General features: G+C 45.1%; 2 protein-coding genes across 2 annotated transcripts in view; both read right to left on the reverse strand.

Moving 5' to 3' along the window:
* Positions 1-18,138, reverse strand: cdk5rap2 (CDK5 regulatory subunit associated protein 2). The gene is made up of 50 exons (XM_077737947.1): positions 17,956-18,138; positions 15,851-15,909; positions 15,246-15,304; positions 14,888-14,998; positions 14,735-14,811; positions 14,534-14,657; positions 14,202-14,341; positions 14,011-14,137; positions 13,897-13,944; positions 12,143-13,198; positions 11,827-11,943; positions 11,630-11,749; positions 11,459-11,551; positions 11,171-11,389; positions 10,751-10,921; positions 10,577-10,687; positions 10,370-10,507; positions 10,120-10,299; positions 9,862-10,056; positions 9,605-9,772; positions 9,424-9,535; positions 9,189-9,328; positions 9,000-9,116; positions 8,804-8,923; positions 8,633-8,745; positions 8,428-8,567; positions 7,185-7,325; positions 7,025-7,122; positions 6,819-6,953; positions 6,260-6,343; positions 6,085-6,191; positions 5,660-5,846; positions 4,747-5,596; positions 4,423-4,530; positions 4,030-4,172; positions 3,838-3,956; positions 3,539-3,771; positions 3,423-3,474; positions 2,702-2,856; positions 2,354-2,536; positions 2,162-2,287; positions 1,959-2,075; positions 1,748-1,892; positions 1,572-1,684; positions 1,177-1,505; positions 970-1,089; positions 771-906; positions 654-700; positions 525-564; positions 1-197 (listed from the first exon to the last, which is right to left on the reverse strand). The coding sequence occupies exons 1-50, from the start codon at positions 18,006-18,008 to the stop codon at positions 139-141; spliced, it is 7,935 nt and encodes a 2,644-aa protein (XP_077594073.1). The 5' UTR covers positions 18,009-18,138; the 3' UTR covers positions 1-138.
* Positions 18,139-18,508: 370 nt separating this feature from the next.
* Positions 18,509-21,219, reverse strand: part of LOC144210977 (uncharacterized) — a 29,028-nt gene continuing 26,317 nt past the window's right edge. The window contains exons 55-60 of the mRNA XM_077737948.1: positions 21,166-21,192; positions 21,050-21,100; positions 20,817-20,985; positions 20,643-20,752; positions 20,231-20,452; positions 18,509-20,154 (exon numbers count right to left, since the gene is read on the reverse strand). Coding sequence (XP_077594074.1) covers positions 20,020-20,154; positions 20,231-20,452; positions 20,643-20,752; positions 20,817-20,985; positions 21,050-21,100; positions 21,166-21,192 — 714 coding nt within the window. The 3' untranslated portion in view covers positions 18,509-20,019. The remainder of the gene's footprint in view (positions 20,155-20,230; positions 20,453-20,642; positions 20,753-20,816; positions 20,986-21,049; positions 21,101-21,165; positions 21,193-21,219) is intronic.

The following is a 21,219-nucleotide window of genomic DNA, read 5'->3' on the forward strand; positions in this document are numbered from 1 at the left end:
TAAAATCTTATCTTCTTTTTTTACTGCAAAGCACAAAAGAACATATATATACATCCATATTTAGGCAAAAGCAGTAAAGAGTACCTTAAACACCACTTTAGTACAAATAAAGTAGAGGATTTCAAAGAGTAAAAAGGGTCACGGTTCGTCTGACGAGTAAACTTCAACTCCAGCTATTGGCCATTTAAGGGAACCTCCTGAAAAAGAAAGAAAGAAATTGCAATATTACGAACTATTTTCCGGATAACAATTACCACAACTTTGTCAGCATGCTCTTTTTCTTTAAAATGACAAGGCTTACTATGCAAAGACGTCTTTAATTGCCTAGACGTACTTACATACCAAAGTAGATCACAAATATTCTTACTTTGCATGTCGTAGATGCATAGACAAGAAGAAATTATCTAGACTTAATTGACGCGTGTATATATTGACCATGCAAAAAGTTGCAACTAAAACAGAATGTACTTTGTTCAGTGCAACTTAGTCATGCAAAAACACAAAGCAGGGTGCATTCTTTTTACCATGTCCTCCGCTTGGGCCAAAGTGGTAACAGTGGCTTTTCTAATGTTACGGATAAACGACAAAGTAGCAATGAGTCAAAAGGTCTGTCTACGTTGCTCCACGTTCGTGTTTGCGTACGTAAGACTCACCTCCAAGTTGCCACGGGCTTTCTTCAACACGCCGTGCGTGAGGGACACTACGGGAAGGAACAAGACCACATCAGTCAGGCACACCATTCCAAGCTTCCTCATTTTACGTCTACGTACGTTGGTCGATGATGACTCTCTCCATCCCTTCCTTGAGCTGGTTGGTGGTTCGTAGACGTTTAACGGCGCCGCTCAGCATCCTCTCCTGTTGCGATAGTCGGCTTTTCAGGCGCCAGATCTCCTTCTTCAGATGGTCCTGCGGGAAAAGAGGGGGTTAGGGTCAAGGTAGGGCACCCCGCATCGAGTAGGCGCCACGTACCTGGCGGTCGTGGACCCCGGCCGGCACCGAGACCTTCCACGGCAGCTTGAGCAGGCGGGCAGCTTCGTCCAGGACTTGTCGAAGTGCGCTAAAGTCCCCCGTTGATGCCGTCGTGCTCTCCTTGTGTGGGGAAGAAAAGAAAAATGGAGTATTTGCGATGTTTTTCTCCATTACTTAGATGATTAGAAGATCATATTAAAAAATCACCTTGGGGTCCAAGCCACAGGCCAGCTGCCGACCCTCCGAGATCCGACTACGTAGTGCATCGTAGTCCTCCACCAGTGCCAAGACGTGGCGCCCATTGCGGTCGGCCCACAGGCGGTGTCCCGGGATCAGTCGGAAAGGAGCGTCCGCGGCGCTTTCGCCAGAGCCATCGCCGTCGTCCGAGAGGAGCGGGCCGTCGCTCTCGGACCGCAGCCGCTCTTCCAGCTTCTGGCGCAGCGCCACGTTGGCTCGGATGCTCCTCTCCAGCTCAACCCGTAGACGACGAATCTCCGACAGCAGCTCGGAGAGGTCGGCTGCGTCCGAGCCGGGTCCTGGCGGCGTGGAAAAGACTCACTGATGACACTAGACAGAGCCAAACCGTAAGTCGGTCAACCCACTTTGATTCTCCGTCTCCAGTCGCTGGTGAACTTGCAGCTCCAAGCGTAGCGAACGTAGGAGACGCTGCGAGTCGCTCATTTGCTGCCGCTGGAGCTTGGCATCGCACTGCAAACTGGAGGAAAATGGATGATTGAGAATGGTTCGCCATTGAAATCGTATCAAGGAACGAACGTACCCGCGCAACGAACGCACGAGGCGGCTTTTCTCCCGCTCGGCCAGCTCCAGCTTTTCCCGCAGATCGCCGTTTTCCCGCCTCAGAAAGTCGTTCTCCGCGTCGCTCTGCTCCAGCTTGGCCGCACGCCCGGCCAGATTCTCCCGTGCTGAGGGACAAGAAGGAAGACGTCATTCGTTGAGGACACAAATGGTCACTTATTGTGTGTTTGTACCTTTGGACTCCAGTTCCAGCTCCTCTTTGAGGGTTCGGTTCTGGCCCCGCAAAAAGTGCATCTCTTTCACCAGGTGGCTTTGATCCGCGTTGGAGTGGATGAAGATGTTGGCGGCCGCTGCAACGACATAGGATAGTAAGGCTTTTTTTACTTAAAAAATGACATAGTATAGTATTTCTTTTTAAATGATGAAAAAGTCTTACCCGTATCTTGATCGGCCTGGGCCAGTCGGCGCTCCAGCTGCTCCCCGAGTCGGTCGTTGGTGCAAATGCTCTCCTCCAGGCGCCGCCTCAGCGCCCGGATCTCCTCCAGGTGCTCGGCCAACAGCTCTGATGGGGGACGCCAGACGTCCAATCAAGATAAATCTCATTTAAATAAGTTCATCTGATGCCTACCTGAATCAAACACGGGCGGCGAGCGTCTTTCCCCGTCTTGCGTCACGGAACGGCGAGCCCGGGACATGACGGACAGGTGCAGGTCCAGCTCGGCACGCAAGCTGGCGCCGAGCTCCTCACCGCTCCTCAGCCGCTGGCGAAGAAATCGGTTCTCCCGTCGCAAGTGGGACGCCACGTCTGACCCTGTGTGAGGCACAATGGAAGGTTGCTTAGTTTCTTGGTTGCCCTTTGGGTGGAACCAGAGAGGCGCCTCTGAATTATGCATCTTATGGAAGGGGTACGGAAAGGGGACACCCGAGGGTGAGTGGGAAACACGATTCCCACCCGTGGGTTTCCGTTTAAGGCTACCTTGCATGAGTGGGCTGCCACTGGCCCAGGAGTCCTCATCCGAAAGATGGACATCGGAACCGGGGACTGGGGGAGTTTTGCTGGGACTGAGGACTTGGACTTGAGACTGCAGGTTCTGGATCAGGCGGTTTTTCTCCTGCAGTTCTTTGGCCAATCTGATGGAGAAAAAGAGGAACCAAATTTGTTAGTTATTAGTTATAAATAGCAATTTTTGGGCCTCTGAGAACAGCAAAAATGTAATTTAAAGGCCAAAAAGTAATTTTTTAACGTCACTCAAACCCACACAAACACAGCAAACCCGTGCATGGGGTGTCCAAACAATTTCGCTGAATATGGCCCGCACAACAAGCCTGAGTTCAGCCTACGCTGACTTAAGTATTTTTTTGAATCTATGGACTATAGCACAGCACACGGCAAACGCATCGCCTCACTCACGCATCTAAACGCTGACTGGCACGGGCAGCCAGAGCAAAATTTTGCCCGAGCAGGGCGCCCAGGTGGCGCCGGAGCCGCTCTCTTTCGCCTTCTAGATCCAGACGCAACTCTTCCAGCTCCTGCTGGATGGAGACCACGGGGTACTCCGCGGCCTCCGTTTCTCTACAAATAACATTCGCCGCTGTCTTACACGCACAAAATGGACGAACGGACTCGGACAACTGCATTCTGGGTATGAAATACTTGCTAAAAATATGAAGCAGCGTTGTGTAAAGTTGACAATTACCTGCGAGAAAGTTCCAGAGCCGCCACGTCTTCGTCGTGCTGATGATTCGCTCCTAGCGGACGGAAAAGACAAAGGTCAAAGACATGGATGGAGCGTGTCATGGCGACTTTTCCCACCTTTGTCCGAGAGTCCGTCCAGTCGATCCAGGATCCTCAGGCTCTCGTCCAGCTGGCCCTTGAGCGCCTGTCCCACGTAGCAGTCGGGCGGACCGGCCTTGAAAAACTCTCGCAGGGCTCCGCTCAGTTCGCCAAACTGTCGGCGCTGGAGGCCGCCCAGTCGCCGCGTCTCCTTGATTTGCTGACGGAGTTGCGACAGTTCGCGGGCCTGAGACTGCACCAGGGAGTCCAGACTGTGGGGACAGGCACGTTAATCATTCGGTTCTTGGGTCTTGTTCTCCTTTGCATGGAATTCCGACCTGGCGGGGGAGGCGGAACGGCTCCGGGTGTGCCGTAACTTGGTCTTTTCGCCATCGTCTTCTTTGTCCAGAGCGGACTTTGCCGGCGAGTCCCTCCGCTCGAGGCTTTTCGGACTGACCTGAAAACATGTTAGCATTGTTTCTCAGTTTTTTGTTGTTGTTACTGGTAGTTGGCCGCCATGATGGATTTACCTTGGCAGAGCTCAAGCTGGGGGAACTCGGGTAGGGCGTCCCAGAAGAAGAGTCCAAATGTTCATTGGAAGAAAAGTGCGCCTGATCCTGAATCAGCAGTGAGGGGATGTTGGAAGCGCTTGGGCTGGATTTCACAGCAAGGTCTGGATGCCACCAATGGAAAGAGAAAAAAAACATGTCAGAATTCATTAAAAAACAGTTTTCGTTGGGAAACGAGACTTTGGTGAAAGAACGTGGAGATTGTCAAGTGCTGAAAAGACATGCAAAGAATTGATCCACAACACTCCAAGACGCGGTGAGGTTAAAAGACTCAAAGACGGCGAGCGTGTCACTCCAAAATCGAGTGAGATTAATTGAAGGCCTGGCCAGTGGAGGTCGTGCACAGCTTCTGACCTGTGCTACTGCTCTCTTCCCTATGGTTCTCACTCTTGCCCGCGGTTTGGTAACCCAGGTCCTGCAAATCCACCTGGACGCCTTTGTCATCCTGATACACAACAGCTGCTGGAGGCAACGTTCACGTTAGGCCTTCATTTTTGCTCCAATGTGAAGCGCCCCAACACACATTGGCACCTTGACTTCAACTCCAAATTGAACGTATAAGGATGTCCAATTTCCAGACAAAAATTGCCAGGACTCAAACATTGCTCTTACTCTTAAGTCAAGGTACCAGTGTAAAATTTTTCATACAAAGTTAAATAAGATGACGGAGACTCCCACCTTTGGAAGAGGCTGCAGATTCCGCCGTGGCTAGTTTCAGCTCCAGATTTTCGCAGGCTTTTTTCTTCTCCCTCAAGGCCTTGTGCAGAGCCTCTAGTTGAGCCTGAGCACCGGGAGTGGATCCCCGAGTGTCCAATTTGGCCGCCTGGGCCTCCTTCAGGGATGTTTGGAGCTCGGTAATCTTCTGAGATTGGTCGGCGAGGATCTGCCAGAGGAATCGCAGGTTGCGATGAAGGTCCGAGTGGGGAGTCTTCTCGCTTGGAAATTGTTCCCGTCGTTCTTGCAGGTGTCTTTGGAGAATTTCCAAATGTTCCCGTAGGTCGAGGTCGGCTAACGAATGGTCGCCCGTGCAGGCCGTTGCCAGAGCGGCGAGGAGAGATTCTACAGAGTTGAGGCATTTGGACAAAACTTGGCTCATCTCCGGATCTGAGACCAGGTGGCCAGAAACTCCGCCCTCTTGCGTATTTTTCTGGTGTAAAGCGGCGTTCAGTGCCTGGATTTCTGAAAGGAGATTTGACATTTCTGGTTCTTGTCCGTCTGGTGACAGGAAAAACTTCTCTGCCAATTTTAAAATCTGTTCAAGTTGCTTTTGGAGATCCTCTTCCTGTAAAGCGACAAACTCTTCGCCGGATGCACTCTGGCTTTCAATCAGGTCCTCCGTTTTCCGGTCCTCTTTGTTGTGGAGCTCCTCCAGGTCGGCCAAACGTTCACTCAACTTATTGATCAAGTCCTCCTTCTCCTGGCATTCTTGGTGGAGCAGCTCCAATTGGGTCAAAAGAGCCGACTGGGAGTCACTCCGAGTTTCCGGTTTTGGCCCGATCGGAACAGGCAAGCGCGACCTGGCACGAGTCTGGAAAAGACACAGGACCATTCTCAAACATTTGAGGCATTTTCCCTGTGATGTAAAACATACCTTGTGTTTTGGGATGGTGCTGTGCTGCCCATTTTCAAGCGTTTCTATTTTCTCAGCATTGGCCAGGAAAGAGGTTACTTCATCTTGCCCATGGCTGGGTTTTGCGGAGATGCCCATCCTGGATTTTTCTTCCTTGGGCGGCGGATGTTGTTGACCGTTTTCCAACGTTAAGTTAAGGTGTTCCTCTCTGCAAAGAGGGAATTGATAGCAATGTAGCCTCAATAGAAAAAGATGCACATTTAACTCATTGGATCCCACTGACAACGCTCCATCATGAATTAATTAACATTTATTTATCCTTAAAAAGTATATCAAAGTAATGTGACCCTTCAATAATTATTAAGAATAACTTATCCCTATGTTTTTATACGCCATTTAAAATTGTGTACACCATATAAAAAAATGCATTTTTCTTTAATACTCACCCAATGCATGGGAGTGAAGCAGCATTACTTTCAGCCTCCACTAGGGCACACTGAGCATGCTCCCTGCTTTGGCCCAGACCGCTATCCAGACTATCGTCCCATCCCACCTGAAAGACCAGGGAATGTTACTACTATATTAAATTCAACAAAAAATCTCCTAAAATCCGTGACTCACCTGCCCCGGCGGGATGACGGTCCGACTCCCCGGGTCTCCAGATTTTGTCGCGACGTACACTGGGGGTGCCGGCGATCCGGGCTGCTAGAGTAATGGGATGTGAGGCGAGTATGACATACGAGACTCCAAAAAAGAAAAGTCAATGAGGCAACAGAAGGCAAAAAACGGTGCAAAGCGACAGCGGGATGGCGTGACGTGTCTAATGTGGCGAGAAAGACCAATTCATGGGAAAAAACACACACACAGATAGAAATAGAGACACAGGATTGGTTAGGAACAATGGAGGAAAAGTCAGGAGGATTTCATCAAAGGCTAAAAAGGCACATCCACAAAAAAATGGACCATGCTGCATTTAGGAAACAATTGGAAAATAGGAAATTGGAGCTCCAAGCAACATAGTAGAGGTAAAGACAGGTTCAAAAGGTTAGACGGAAAGACTAAAAAGTGGTTGTTAAGATGGAATTTTAGACACACTATCACTCAAACTTTTAGTTTGGGCAGCTATTCTTCAGCAGATTAAACTAAGAACACAAATGTGTTTGTTTTTGTGGTGTCCAACCTGTTTCCGGGGACCAGCGAGGGTCTTGCTTTTGTCCAAATCATGCCGTTGGGTCTTTTCCAGTGCCGTCACTTTGCTCTGGAGCTCCGTGTTGAGACTTTGAAGCTTGCTGATGCAGTCTTGAAGCTCTAGTACCTAAAAAAAACACATTTTTTCCATAGTTGCGGTCATTTGTGTACTTTTAAAAATGAATGTAGTATGTATACCTTCTGTTTCAATTCCTCCGGTGAACTGTCATGGTGGTCCTCCCCCACATAGATGCTCATGTAAGAGGTCTGCTCTCCAATGTAACTTAATGAGTCTCCTGAAAAGAGAAACAGTGTTTAACACAAAAATACTTCATACAATGAATTTTTCTGTTGGTACCGCAGTCGTTGGCCCCGCCCACTCCGCCGCCGCGGTTCTGAATGGCTCCGAGGCGGGCTTGAAGTGAGACGTTCCAGCGCTGGGCATCTTCCAGTTGATGTTGTACACATTCCAGTTCTTTAGGGTCCACTCCAATCGCACCTAAACACATATACAGGCTTTTATTGTGACGCTTTTTTAATTCCTACAATTGATATTATAAACATATATTCAGAAAAAAATAATTCTTTAGGTACAATCATGTTTTGGTGCTGTTATTCACGATAAATATTGTGTTTTAGTGAGCTGTGATCATGACAAAAATTCAATAGTAATATAAATATTTGAAGAAACACATTTGCAACACAAAGAATTAAATGAAAAATGGTGATAGTGTAGATTTTTTGGCCAAAAATGCGCTTTAAAAATACAAATAAATCCATTATTATGATATTTTGTGCTTAAATGAGGAATGATAATGCTACAAAATGGGGATAGCAATGAGAAAATATAATTCTATTTGGTGATTTTGTCACTTTATAACATGATGACGTTAACTGAAAGTGGAGAATTCTCTTGTTAAATCAAAAAAGAGGAACATGGCCGTCCGTCTTGGTGCAATTTCCCCACCTTACCGCCAGGACTAGATCCTGACTTGAAATTAGAAGGCTTACGGAAGTACCTGAGAGTGCAAAGACACTGGCAATCCGGGTCAACGTCATCACGCCATTGACGTAACCCCAGATTAGACGAGCGGAAAGTTGTTTTACTTAAACATAGCATGCCGTTTGCTACCTTATATAACCAACAGCCATTAGAGCTTAAGATAATTTAACGTAGTGACATCGTGGACAAGTGGTTGAATGGGGAATGTGGAAAGGCAAAATGAAAAAGATGTGGAGGGGAAGAAAAAGGAAAAAGAAAAGATTTTATTCACATTTTTGAACATTAAGAGACAATTTGGGGGAAATGGAATATAGTTACATGCAGAGAGGGAGACAGAAGTGCACAGGGTGGGATAAAGAGAAAGAAATTTGGAAAATCAGCATGCAAAATGGATTGGGAGCTTTTTAGTAAGAGAAAATAAAATGAGGAAAGAATGAGAGTGAAGAAGACAGATGAGTGGGGGACATTAATACCAATTCCACTGACGTTTGAGTGGGTGGGTCATTTAATTGTTATTATTATTGTGTTATTTGAACTATGACAGCCTTGCTGAAGATTCCTGCAAATCAAATGTGAGCCTCATGCATGGTCAGCGCACCTTCTCCCACTTTGACTCGCTCTAGTTCTCGTTCCAAGTCGTCCCTGAGCTCCTCGTTGGCCTTGATGCCGTCTTCCAGCTGCTGTCGGAGAAGTTGCACGGCCGTCAGTTCCAGCTGCAGAGCGTGGAGACGTTGGGCGCTGTAAGCACAAAACCCCCCATTCGTCAAAAAACACGATTCATCCAAATACTACAAATTCCCCACCTATCCTGTTCTTTCACAGTCCTGACCAAACTGGAATAGAGTTGCTGCTCGGCCCTCAGAGCTTTGTTGAGGGCCTCGTGCTCCTGCTGTAAAGTCGCCAAGCCGGGGAGAACCTGAAAGCCAATTTTTATGTTTTCAAATCATATTTTTGTGAAGCAAAGAACGTTATACCTCCTGCTGGCAGTCTCCACCAATCACAGTCCTCTGTCTTTGAGGTAGCCCCAAAGCCGATGGGTCCAGACTGGGATCATGGACTCGGTGTCCGAGCTGATCGAGGCGCTCCTGGAGTGCCTGATCAAAAATAAAATGGAAACAGACGCTCACACACTTGAAAACTTGGAAATATGATGATATTTCTTCCACCTACCTGTATAATTTCATCCTTGGTCTTGAGAGTGGCAGTCAGGGAGTCCATATTGGCAGCCTGGCCTTCACTTCGACCTTCCAGTTCACAGAGTAGTACCTGAAGCTCCGCCAAAGACATCTAGAAGGACAAAAAAATGATTATTGAGCAATTAAATGTGAAAGAATGAGGAGTACCGGGGAAAAACAAGACCTTGAGTTCATTTTCTCTCTTCAGGGCTTTGTTGAGAGCTTCAGTTTTCTGCGCCAATTCTTTTTTCAGGACCACAAGGGTCTTCTTGGAGAGGGGGATGCTCTCCACGCTGTCGTCGCTGTTCCTCCTGGAAGGTGCGCCTGCAGGGTAGCAAAAAAAGATCGTCAAAAATCCATTAAAAAAACAAACTGTGATAAGGAAGTGTATAGTAAGCGGCAACCAAAATCTCCCTCACCTTCCCTCTCATCTAACTTCTCCTGCATAATCTGGACAGTTTGTCTGAGCTCCAGCACATAGTCTGGTTCCTGATGGTGGTCCTCTGTCTCCTGCCTACGCTGAAAGAGCTTCTGCAAAAAAATAGAACAGCGTCTCACGGTGTTCACTTAAAAAAGGAAGCTTTCAGAACAGAATCTTACGTCAATGAGGCTGTCTTTTCTGGCGAGAAGCTCTCGGATCTCTGCACTTTCTTCCGAGGAGTCCTTCCGGGTCACGGTGGAGCTTTGGCGGTCAGACAACTGCCTTCTCAGCTCCTGAATTTCATGAGAACGTTCGGAGAGCATGCGGTTGTAGTGCTCGGCAGACTCCTGGAGGAAAAAATACATTTAATTTGAAAAATAAATTAATAAAAACTTGATATTTTCCAAGTAATATCAGTTTTTATTGTGCAGTCCACCTTAATGAGTTGGTCCTTGCTGTTAATGGTCGCCAGCAATCCTTCCACGGCGTCCTTGTTATCGGCGACATGGCGTTCCCGGTGCTTCACGGCCTCGGCTAACATAGCCTCGGTGACCTTTAACCTCTGTCCCATCTGCTCCGCCAAATCGCGAGCTTGACTCTGCGACTGGTTGAGGACGGACTGGGACATTTCCTGCAAGGACGACAGGTTGTTGAAGGACAAGGGGGAGAAATGACGGACAGTAGGAGGCCACACCTCCAAATCTTTGGTCTTGCCGTCGAGGGAGTGGCGTAGCTGTTGGATGATGGAGTCTTTCTCTCGTAGTAATCGGTTTAGGTTGTCCTCGGCGTCTTGTTTGGCTCTTTGTAGGTTTTTCAGGGTGTTGGTGAGGTGTTGCAGTTCCACGTCTTTCTCTTTGATGAAGCCATCAAAACTCTGAAGGGGACAGGAATGAAAATGACGGGCGCTATTCCAACAGTCATCCAATATGTCGTCATCTACTCACACTGATAGTTTCCTCGTTGTGAGACAACAAGTTGTGGAGTCTTTCCATGTCTCGTTCTTTCTCCCGGAGTGAAAGTTGTAGCAGATGGATTTGGTTGTCTTTTTCCTCGATGGCAGTGAACTTCTCGTCCAGCGCCCGCTGAGAGTTGGCCACAAATTGTACGGTTATTTCTCCGTGGAAATGAAATGGCGAAGGATTTTTCCTCACCTCCAAGGCTCGCTCCTTTTCTTTCAGTCTTTGTCGTAGTTTGGTAAGCATGCCGTCATTTCCCGTCGGCGTCTTGTCTTGCTCTAAATCTTTCAGCGAGTTGATGTACTCCTAAAGAAGATCATTTTTCACATATTTTTTTTATTTGTACTCCAATAAACTTTCTTTTCTTACCTGTAACTGTTGTTCTTTATCAGCCAAGTTGGATGTTAAGCGCTGGATGGTGACTTCATGCGCCAAAACTTTCCTTTTGGTTTGATTTAAGAGATCTTGATAGCGTTGTTCAAGAGAACTTTCCCTCTCTCCAATTTCGTCGCTTAGTTTTTTCAGCTGGTTCCTCATATCCTGCGGAAATGACATAAAATATATGAAGAATTTGAGATATGAAGACAATTATGAGAACCATTTTGAGATAAGAGCGAGATGCCTTAAGATAACAATTCACCGTCTTTTATGCCGCATCTCACAATGTCAAATTTTACTATTAAAGATCAAAACCACCAGATATGTATTTGTTACTTAGTGAGTAGGTAATGAATTTGAACTAGATTTTTTCCATTTTAATATGTTTTTAATCTTTTTTTTGTGTCTTACGTTGAGGGCTTTGTCTCCCTTCTTCTTCTGCTGTTGAAGGTCGTCCAGCTCCACCTCCAGTTGCTCTTTGGACTGCTGCAAATCTGCCAGTTCCTGCTCTCTCCTCTCCAAGGCTCTCTGCAGTTTTTGAGTCTCCAGGACCTTGCCGTGGTGATCTCCCTGCAGCTGAGCCAGCTCCGTTTGCTTGGCCATCAACAGACTTTGGTGCTCTTCGGCTCCCTGCGAGACAACAAAAAACGCAAGGTTTTGAATAAATCCTGTGGTGGCCAGTAAGTAGGAGAGTCTTACCTGAAATTTCTGCATCTGGGCTTTGTGGAGAGTCTCACGAGCTTTGGCGAGAGCGTCGTCTCGGTCTTCGATCTCGTGACATAACTCGGAAATCTGCGGACAGAAAATGTTAGACCACCCTGAGGAGGTTCTAGTTTTTTTAGGTTATTTTTTATTATTTTTGAGGCTCACTTCTTTCTCTTTTTCACTGAGAACCTGCAAGAGTCCCTGGATGGTTTTGTCCCTTTTGAGGCTGTTTTTCTTCTCGGCCAAGAGTTGGTTCTCTTTGTCGTCCAGCTTTTCGGACATGATCTGAGGACCAACAGTGGGATAAGGAAATCTATAAAAAAAAAAAAAAAACAGTTTTTCTTTTAAGTGTGTACTCCTACCTTGCTTTGATTCTGTGTTTCTTCCAGCGTCTTTGTCAGGTTCTCACGGATGCTTTTCACTTGCGTCAGTTCTTCCGTAAGCATCTTGTTGACGGACTCCAGTCGATGAATCTCGCTCTACAAAGTTCCCAAAAGACAAAAATGTAAGACAACTATGCCTGTTAAAGTTTCACCAGCAGATATACAGTAATCCCTGGACGAAGGACTTAGACTAAAACTCCTATTTACCAGTTTTTTTAGCAACTATTTTCACAGTGAGTACATTTACATATTCCAATATATATACACATTATATTGCTCTTTGGTGTCAAACTACCTCCGCTCGGGCGGGGGCGTATTGGTCATCAAATTCCTCCGTCAGGTCGTGCAGGGACTTCCACCGAGCTTCTCTGCGTATGCGCTTGGTAAACGTTTGAGAACGTACGGCGGCCAACTTCTTGAGGACGGGGATGCGGCTCCCGGCCGAGACCGACAGTCCCCTCCCACCCAGGCAGCGCAGGATCTGGATCAAGTCAAAGATGACGGAGGGCTGCCGTGAGGAACCTGGTAGGAGCGTTCTGGCTTGCGTCTTCCCGACCGGGTCACCAGAGTTCCTGATCACCTTTGTCTCTCGGCTCTTTTTCTTAAATGGCATGGTTTCTGGGGTGTCGAAATCTCTGTTGAGGGACTGTAAGGACGCAGAACGGCCTTTGAATCCAGATTTGGGAACCGTCCCCTTGTAGTGGACGAGATCCAGGTACATGCTTTGCGAGTTTCCCCGAGATCCACGCAAACTAAAGCTCTTAGTGGGACCATCTAGTGCTATAGTCGATCCAGCCTTCCATTTTTTCAGACCTGAACGTGGTTGGACAACTCCTTTCCCGGCTAGTCTATCCAGACTGACGCATCGTCTCATGCGGTGCTGAGCGCCGTCTCTAGGCGATGGCGTGTTTTCGGGCAGCGCGTTCACGGTGGCCTCTTCGTCGAAACTACCCACCGCGGACAATCGTAGGGGAGTCTTGGGAGGGCCGCTTTCGTCATCGTCGCTCTTTTCCCGTTCGGGGTTGTGCTTGTTGTAGACGTGGACGAAGCACTGAACCAAGTGTGCTTTCTCCGCTTGGATCTTCTGCACTTGGTTGTCGTGCTGCTCGCGTAAGCGTCCGAGATTCACGTCGCACTGCACTACCTTCTCCAGCTGGAAGACGCATTTCCCGCAGAGGAACTCGGCGCGGCCGTCGCGGGTCACCTCGCGGCCGAGCACGTGCGACAGAATGATCTGGAGCTTCCTCTTAGCGGCCGAACTAAAGATCCAACGACATTGATTGCCGATGAGGCGCCCGCCGCAAACGCGACAAGAGTCCTTCATGGCGCCTCCGGTCCACGCAGATGGCGTCTATCCACGCCAAAGAGCCATTCCTAAAGATCGCGTCCCATCGTTTATGCGTGCATGGCGGAGGGCGAATGATTAGAGAGCGGTGTAAATCCTAATCCTTGAATAATCCCTGCTCCTGCCTCCGTTCCACTCGCAACTAAATGATGGGGTTAAATCCGCTGAGGCTAGTGTGCTAATCTTTGTTATGGCTGTTGGCTAGCCACTTCTTTAACACTTAACGTAGAATCCAGAAGAATTTTGGCTCTTGAAAAGTAAGATGAAGTAAAAACTGGTCACCATTTTGCTTGATGAATTCACTTATTTTTGGCCTTTTATTAGGTTTTTTTGCAGCAAGTCCTCCGGTCAGGGATTTAAAGGCAGATTACCAGGATGTCTGGACTCAGTTATTTCTGGTTGACCATTGATGAAAAGACGTTAGGCCAGCGTTCCGCTCTTCTCTCTTTGACTTTTGAATGCCTATTTTTTTTTTACGTGACCGAATGTAATCTAAAATAAAAAATATTCAAATAAAATCTAGTTTTTGGGGCCTTTGTTTCATAATGGCTATTGTAACTCGGGATTGGATTAATTTGAATAAATATTGTTGGTGATGACAACAACATGCAATAAAGTTGTGATTTAAAAAAATAAAATAAAAACAACCGTCAAACATTCAATGCTAACCATCACAAACCAATATATATTTGAAGGACACTAACCTGGAGGTAAGGTTGTTGTTTTTCTCCGAGGATTTGCTCCTTCAAGGCCTGCCATTGGAACAAAAACAAATCAGCTTCATGACAAAGCCGTGGAGTCGTGAGAGAAAGGCCAACCTCAAGTTGATCCGTCAACTGCTTGACTCGTTCCGATGACCGCTCCTCAGCTTCCCTGTGCTTTTGGTCTCTCTGGCGAATCTCTGCTTGTCGCATCTCTAACGTGGCCTTCAGCTGCTCCACGACACTGACAACAAGAATACAACGTTAAGACGTCAGCAGACTTGGAAATGGCAGCATCGCCAGTTTACCCATTGTTCTCCTGCAGGCCTTGGGCGGGGTCACTTGAGGAGGCCGACTGGATCTGTTTCTCCAACTTGATGTTTTTGAGCTTTTCTTGCTCGGCGATGGTGGTCATTTTTTCCAACTCTTCTTCGCTTATTCGCAGCCGCTAAGGCGAGACAAACAACAACAATAAAAGTCAGTTTGAGGGATGATTTTGACCCAGAAAGTCCACAAATTGCTTTGTTAGGTCTGGACCATAATACAATCAAAGTTTTTTGCTTTCATTGTGCAAAAAAAATCCAATCATTGAAGGTAAATATGCTCTCTCTGGTCCTGAAGGACAAAAAAAAATTCTTACTTCTTCTTGTTCGGCCATCCTGGCATTAAACGATTGACGGAGCGCCTCAATATCCCGCTGCGCTTGTTCTCGGACACGTTGCGGCTCGACCGTCTCTCGACCCGCTAGGCTCTCGAGCGCTTTGCTGCCAACACACAAAAAAAATACACAAACTTAGCTCGTAGCAGGTTTGGCTAACTCAGACAGAAGACGAACTCTTACGATGCAGACACGAGTAGCTCTTGTTTTTCTGCCAGGTCCCTCTTCATGGACTCCAGCTCCACTTTTAGCTCGATATTCTGTCAAGAAACGACATGTTAAACATTTAAGGTCATTTCAGAATTTTGTCCGCATTTTTTTTTTAAAATAGACCACCGTTTTGTAGATATCCTCCGTAGAATCGTCGCATTTCTGCTGCATGCGCTCCTCCATGTAGTAAATGCGTAGTTTCAAGTTGAAGTTCTCCTTCTTCAAGGCGGTGATTTGCTGCAGTCAGAAGCAAAAAGAATTTAGAAGTTATGATCACAAGACTTTTCTGCTGCTGTTATCACCAAATTGCAACGCTTTGATTTGCTAACACTAACAATGTGACTAGCGCTCGGGAATCATGCGGGTGGAAAAAGTCTTCAAATGAATGAAGGCCTTTATCGCGGGCCGACGGCATATTAATGTGTGTGGGGGCGGGGCATGGGGGAGGAGTTAGCTGAAATTGATGACAATAACAAACACTCACGTTTTCATAGTCCTTCATGGTGAGGGCTTTGGAGGGAGACATTTTGCCGGGAAAGTTCGCTGTTGAGACAAGAACATATTAGATCATAAAGGATCAAGAACTGGATTAAAAGACCTGAATATTGCAAAATGATTTTTGAACTAAAAACAAGAAAAAAATGACAATTATTGATTTAAAAGGGGAAAATCAGGAAATTTAATATACATCTATCCTCTTCATTTTGATCCTAAAACAGAAAGTCAGCACTCACGATTTACTTTCCCGGACCACATAAAATGATGCGGTGGACCAGATTTGGCCCCCGGGCCGCCACTTTCACACCAGTGATTTAAAATCATCTGGCATATTTTTTCATCTATTATATTTAGAACTTTACTTATCCAGAAGTACCATTTTTTGTAAACAGAAGAAATAAAAATGTAGAATTTACTGAAAGTCAACACCAGAGACAATTTGAGTCCCAAAGCATCCTTGTCATTTTAGCATCCTACTCCGATAATTACCAGCGGGACCGTTAACGACTCCCAAGTCTTGCATCGCTTGCAAAACACGACAAGTGCGTTGGCGCTAATGAGCACGCCAAATAAAAGAGAAAATCACAATACCTGTCATGACGTCCGAAGTGGAACGGTCACCCAGGTTCAGGTCGTCGGGAAGGCCGCAGCTGAGGAGAAAAAAAATTGTGCACGGTCAAAAGTGTTGCAGCAAAATCCCTCACAGCTGCACCGGCGCCAAATAGCCATTTTCATGGAAAAGACATCCGAGTGATGTTTACGCGTTACTCACGCCGGTCGGCCTCGCTCACGGAGCCCCCCGGACAGTCCATAAATAGCTCTCTGCTTCTTTTACGCTAGAGAGCTCTCCGGCCCTCTCGTTGTTTTTATGCGCGACAGACACAGCATGTGCCAGTGGCAGCCTCGCCATCCAATTCAAGAAACGGACTTTGCTTTGTCGGGGGAACAAGCAGACCACTGTGACCGAGTCGAGTCACAACCGGCCGGGCACAATTCATCCACAAATCAATATTCAAATTCAGGCTATTTGGATTTCCATCTTAGGATGGTCAATGAAGTGATTTTATGACCCTTGACCCCTGATGAAATGACCATAAATGTGTCCTTAAACCACAAGAAATTAATTTAATGGGTCAGTGCACATTTTCAATTGGCTTCATTTTAACCTCCAACGGAAACCTTAAAAAAAATCGAAAACAAAAGTCATGTCAAGTAGGTTATGAAACGCTTCCTGTGCAGATGACAAGGAAGCATGTCACTGCTTGTGAAACATTTGGTTAAATATTAGATCATCCATGACTATAAACACTTCTATTTCAAAGCACACCAATTCAAAACAGACATGAACTATTATTGACACGAGCTGCCAAAAACATCCCCCCAAAATCAGTCCAAAACAAGAAACCACAAAACATTGACTTCCCCTTTTTCTCCCCTCTACTAACAACTAGTCAACTCAACTACCCGAATTCCCAACAGCCTTCCACAACGTGATGCAATTTTTGGTAATTCAAGTCTGGCATATCATCTGACATCTTGGATTACTATGCGCATGCTACCTGGATGTCTGTCTTCCTAAAGTCAAAATTGAGGATGCTTGTACCAGATGACTACAGTACCCTAAGTACAGTACTAGTATAATAAGCATGTAGGAGTTTAGTACTAAAATATGTCTATGAGGCTGTTTCACCTACCAGAAATGAACACACTCCCGTCCCCCATGTTGTCGTGAGCGAGCGAGCGGGAAGACGACAAGCAAGCTGACAGCTCAGTGCACCACTGTGGATGTTGCTGTGGAGGCAGGCTTAGACGCACAAACAGAGACATCCCCTAAAAGCCATCGTCAGCCATATTAAGTGGGGCAGAGCGCTACAAGATTTAGACTAGGAGCTGTTAGATAACTGCAGTGGCTTGTTGATTCTTATAGCATTTTAATTAATGCAATACAGTTTTAATTTTGCTCAAATCATCCAGAAGCTTTCCTCTTTATGAAAACCTACATTTTGTGGAATAGTTTGAAATGAAAGCCTTAACATGCTATGCCTTTATAATAAATCAAATCAAAAACCTTTATTGTCATCATACACCGCTGTTTATAATGACTATACTATAGTGTAGTCACTAGCATGACTAGTAGATGAATTCACTGCGTTGTCAATTTGAAATTAGAATTGCAAAATGAAAGCCCACATATATGAAGATAGTGCCTCATCTGATATGGCGGCTTTGTGAACGCATGAACTGACGCTTACTGTGCGATTTGTCCTCTCGCTACTTCCGGGTGTAATACACTAGGAGTTGGGGCGCCCAATTAGTAACCATCCGTGTATACCAAACATTTGTACTTGGTCAATGGTAACAATAATATCATTGATCCACTTTAAAACACCAGTAATAAAAACATTTAACATGCTACAATTATTCACTAATGCATTTAGCGCGATCACTAAATTTTACAAACGGGATAGTAAACCTATTGTATACGTACACATCGATCATACGTGGCGCATAAAACTTACCTCATCGTATATGGCACAGTGAATTACCGATGGTGTCCCGTTAATAAACGGCGTCCTATCAGTAATATCTACAAAATATTAGATTTGCTAAACAACCCTACCAAGTGTCGAGCGAAGCCCAGACGCGCTAACCGTTAGCCAGATTAGCTCCAGACATTTTTCCCCTTTTTTTCTTACCTTCCGTTGAAATCAACGGGGATCGTCTGGTCTTCACCCACTACCGAATCCATGGTCGTATTTGGTGGTTAGTTGTTGTTTCTTGAGCCGATGCGTGGCACTTGGGTTTTAAAAAAGTGTACATTAATAATAGAAAAGCACGTCGAGATTCAAAAAACTACATGCTTCCGCCATCGTGCGGAAATGACGTCACAGCGGTGCACGTTGAGGAATAGTGGTGCTTTCATTGAACGTCGGATATTGTTAGACCTGACCAAAGTTGAGGTGAAGTTAATGGTTGTTAAATAGAATTAAAATAATTTGACGTTGTTGTGTGTTTCAAATCATTAAAAAAAATCCCTTGATATTATTAATATTATTTACATTTAATGGCAAGTCGCGGTATAAGAAATAGAAATTCGGACATTTTGGTGTAGCTGGAAGGCATCATACTAGCAACGACCTATTGGCCCAAACAAACTCTGGGCGGGTCGAAAAACAAAGTGGTTGTCAAAGACAGAATTTGACACATTTAGGACTTGCATTTTCATCATTCTGCAATGTTGCGCAAATCTGAAAGTTTTGAAAGTATTTATTGAACAAATTGAACACCAAATAGAGAGCAGAGACCAATACATTTTGCAGCATAAAATCCTTTCACTCCATATTCAAATATTACCAAAATATGCCGGTTGTATTAATAAAAAGACAAACAGAAAAGCATATTTACCCTTTGCTTGATGGTCATGCACAAAAATGTCAGCTTTGACTGGCTTTCCTGTTTACAACACAATTACAAAAGCAAAACACAGTTCACACATTTGCATTTTGTTTTTCCTGATACTACAGTACAAGTTGGATTATCATAAAAGTAACATTTTCATTTTAATATTGCAATAAATTTGTTATCCGGCAAACCAAAATGTACACACATGAAAAAAATGACTAGATATATTTATATATATATACTCCAAGACCAGTTGGGCCAACTAACATTTGACAATATCTTTGTACCATTACATATGCAAGTGTATATATGTGTATATAATGATATAAAATGGTACAAAGATATTCTGCAAAAAAATCTGACAAATGAATTTGCTGCTCGAAAACTTAAATAAAATTAAATTAGCAAAGAGAGGGATCCACGATACACAAACAAACATGTTTATTGGGTGACTATCATATACACAGCTTCTTAAAGGGGAACTGTACAAAAAAAAATACGCTGTAAAGATTCTTTAAACATTTAATTTGAAAATAATCCAAGCGAGCCTGCACTATGAACCACAGATTACGCGAGCAGAGTGGTGTAATTACGGAAACATGATTAGCACCTTTAATATGTTTATTAATAACTCATTGGCTGCCATTGGAGGCGATAAATGTTCAATTTATTTGAATTGTGAGGGCTCTGCATGGAAACAAATGAAGTCATAAACTATTTTTTTAATCTATATTTCAACAAAAGCTCCATATATTTTTCTAAAATATTTTTTTACGTCTAAAGCTGCAGATATTCACATCAGTGGTATCTAAAATAAGTCTTTTTTTCCTCACACCACTGACTTTTACAATCTCCCTTTTGGAGTGCACACTAATAATAAATACACTTGATTTCTGCCTGAAAAATAAAAAAAGAATCCAATAAAAATGAACCCCATGAGTAATATTAGAAGGAGATCAGCACCAAAATGAAATCAAATTCAACCTGCAATATTATTTTCTCCTTTTCTATTGCACTTGAAAATGGGAAAAGATGTAGCCAAGAATAAGAATACATATATACATTATATATTTTTGTTTCCTCGTACGATTTCAGAATGGATTTGGAATGCAAAAAAAAAAAAAAAAAAAAAAACATAAAATAAGTTATTATAATCTTTTCCGACGAAACAGCACCCCCTAGCGGCGTCCCTTCAAATTGGAAATGTTCCATCAAGTGATGCGGCGCGGGCATATTTTTTTAAATTGTGTTTTTTTGTATTTTTTTTTCAATTGGACTTTTTGTCGAACGGAGTAGCAAGAAGAAGCTATTGAAAGGATATTAGTGCAAGAACTCCGCCTGCAAGAAATCGGAACACCTCACTTGAAGCATACTGGACCCATCTCCAAGTGGTAGCCGCTCTTAGGAAGCCGCAACACGTCAGTCACGGGCAGCAATGACGGGTCGGCCGAGCGGAACACAAATCGGGTTCGATGCCAGCGCCCGTCTTTCATCTGTGGGCACATTACTCGTTATAATTTTGTCCTTCATGCAGAATTTGAAAGTTTTTTTCTTTTCTTAAAAACATACCCAGCACGAATCCTCTTCCACGTAGGGCTCCAGCGCCCCACCGGCTTCAAAAACTTGGCCAGACCAAGCCTTGAAGGCCACGGCGGATTCCCTGGAAGCGGGCAAATGTCGTGAGGTGGTCCAAACGGAGACGTTCAGGCAATGGATGGTGACGTGCTGGACCGCCTCGCCACTCAGCAGGTGGAGAAAGTTCATCTGGACGCGGCCCACTGTGACGGCCGGCTGCAAAGTGAGGGCAACAAAAAAAAAATCCGGAATTTTTATGCGCAAAATGACTTGCTGTTGGTTTTGGGGCATTTAAAGGTTCCTGATTCACTCATTGGCCGCCATTGAAGACTAAGTTTTTTAAGATTTTGCGAATATTTGACGTTTTCTATTCACGACAAAGAGATGCAAATGCACTTTTCCTTACCTTGGACACAGTTATCGGCTTAAGACAAGTCTGTCCTCCGCCCGTAAAGTTGCAGGAGACTTGGACGGCGTCGGACGTGCAGCCGAGGTTGGGGTCGATCCAGTAAGTGCCTGAAATGGTCACGTTATTCAATATTTTTTTTTGCTCCTTTTAAATAAGACCTGACTTACATACCATCTTTTAACTTGTGTTCACAGCTGTGCAGGTCCCGGCAGATGCGGGTGGGATTATCCCGGGTCCCCAGGGGGTTCTTCAGGCTCTGGATCAGGTTGGTGAGGTAGTGGATGGTCTTGAAGATCTCTGCGCCCTGGTCCAGCATAGGCCGGTCCATCGCTAGCTTATTCTAAAACACAAAAAAACATGTCAGTCTTTCACACTCTGTTCATTTGGCACTCTATCTCACTCACCTCATTCCTCAACTGGCTGTGTGAATCCATAAACAAAAGTCCATCCTCTTTCTAAAAAGGGAAAATCACAAAAAATGAGCTTCTTTTGCTTATCATTGGTCGGAATAGTTACTTACAAAGGATGGAGGGATACGAATGAGACCCTAAAAGAAGCAAAAAGAGGGAAAATG

Source organism: Stigmatopora nigra, chromosome 17 (genome assembly GCF_051989575.1).
Source record: "Stigmatopora nigra isolate UIUO_SnigA chromosome 17, RoL_Snig_1.1, whole genome shotgun sequence".
NCBI lineage: Eukaryota > Metazoa > Chordata > Actinopteri > Syngnathiformes > Syngnathidae > Stigmatopora > Stigmatopora nigra.

What these genes read in the sequence shown, in the direction of transcription:
- cdk5rap2 (XM_077737947.1), bottom strand. Translation starts at nt 18,008, where the DNA reads ATGGATTCGGTAGTGGGTGAAGACCAGACGATCCCCGTTGATTTCAAC. An exon ending in AGTTGACGGATCAACTTGAG is followed by an intron (nt 13,945 to 14,010) that starts GTTGGCCTTTCT and finishes TTCCAATGGCAG; the next exon opens with GCCTTGAAGGAGCAAATCCT. An exon ending in CGGAGGAATTGAAACAGAAG is followed by an intron (nt 6,954 to 7,024) that starts GTATACATACTA and finishes TGTTTTTTTTAG; the next exon opens with GTACTAGAGCTTCAAGACTG.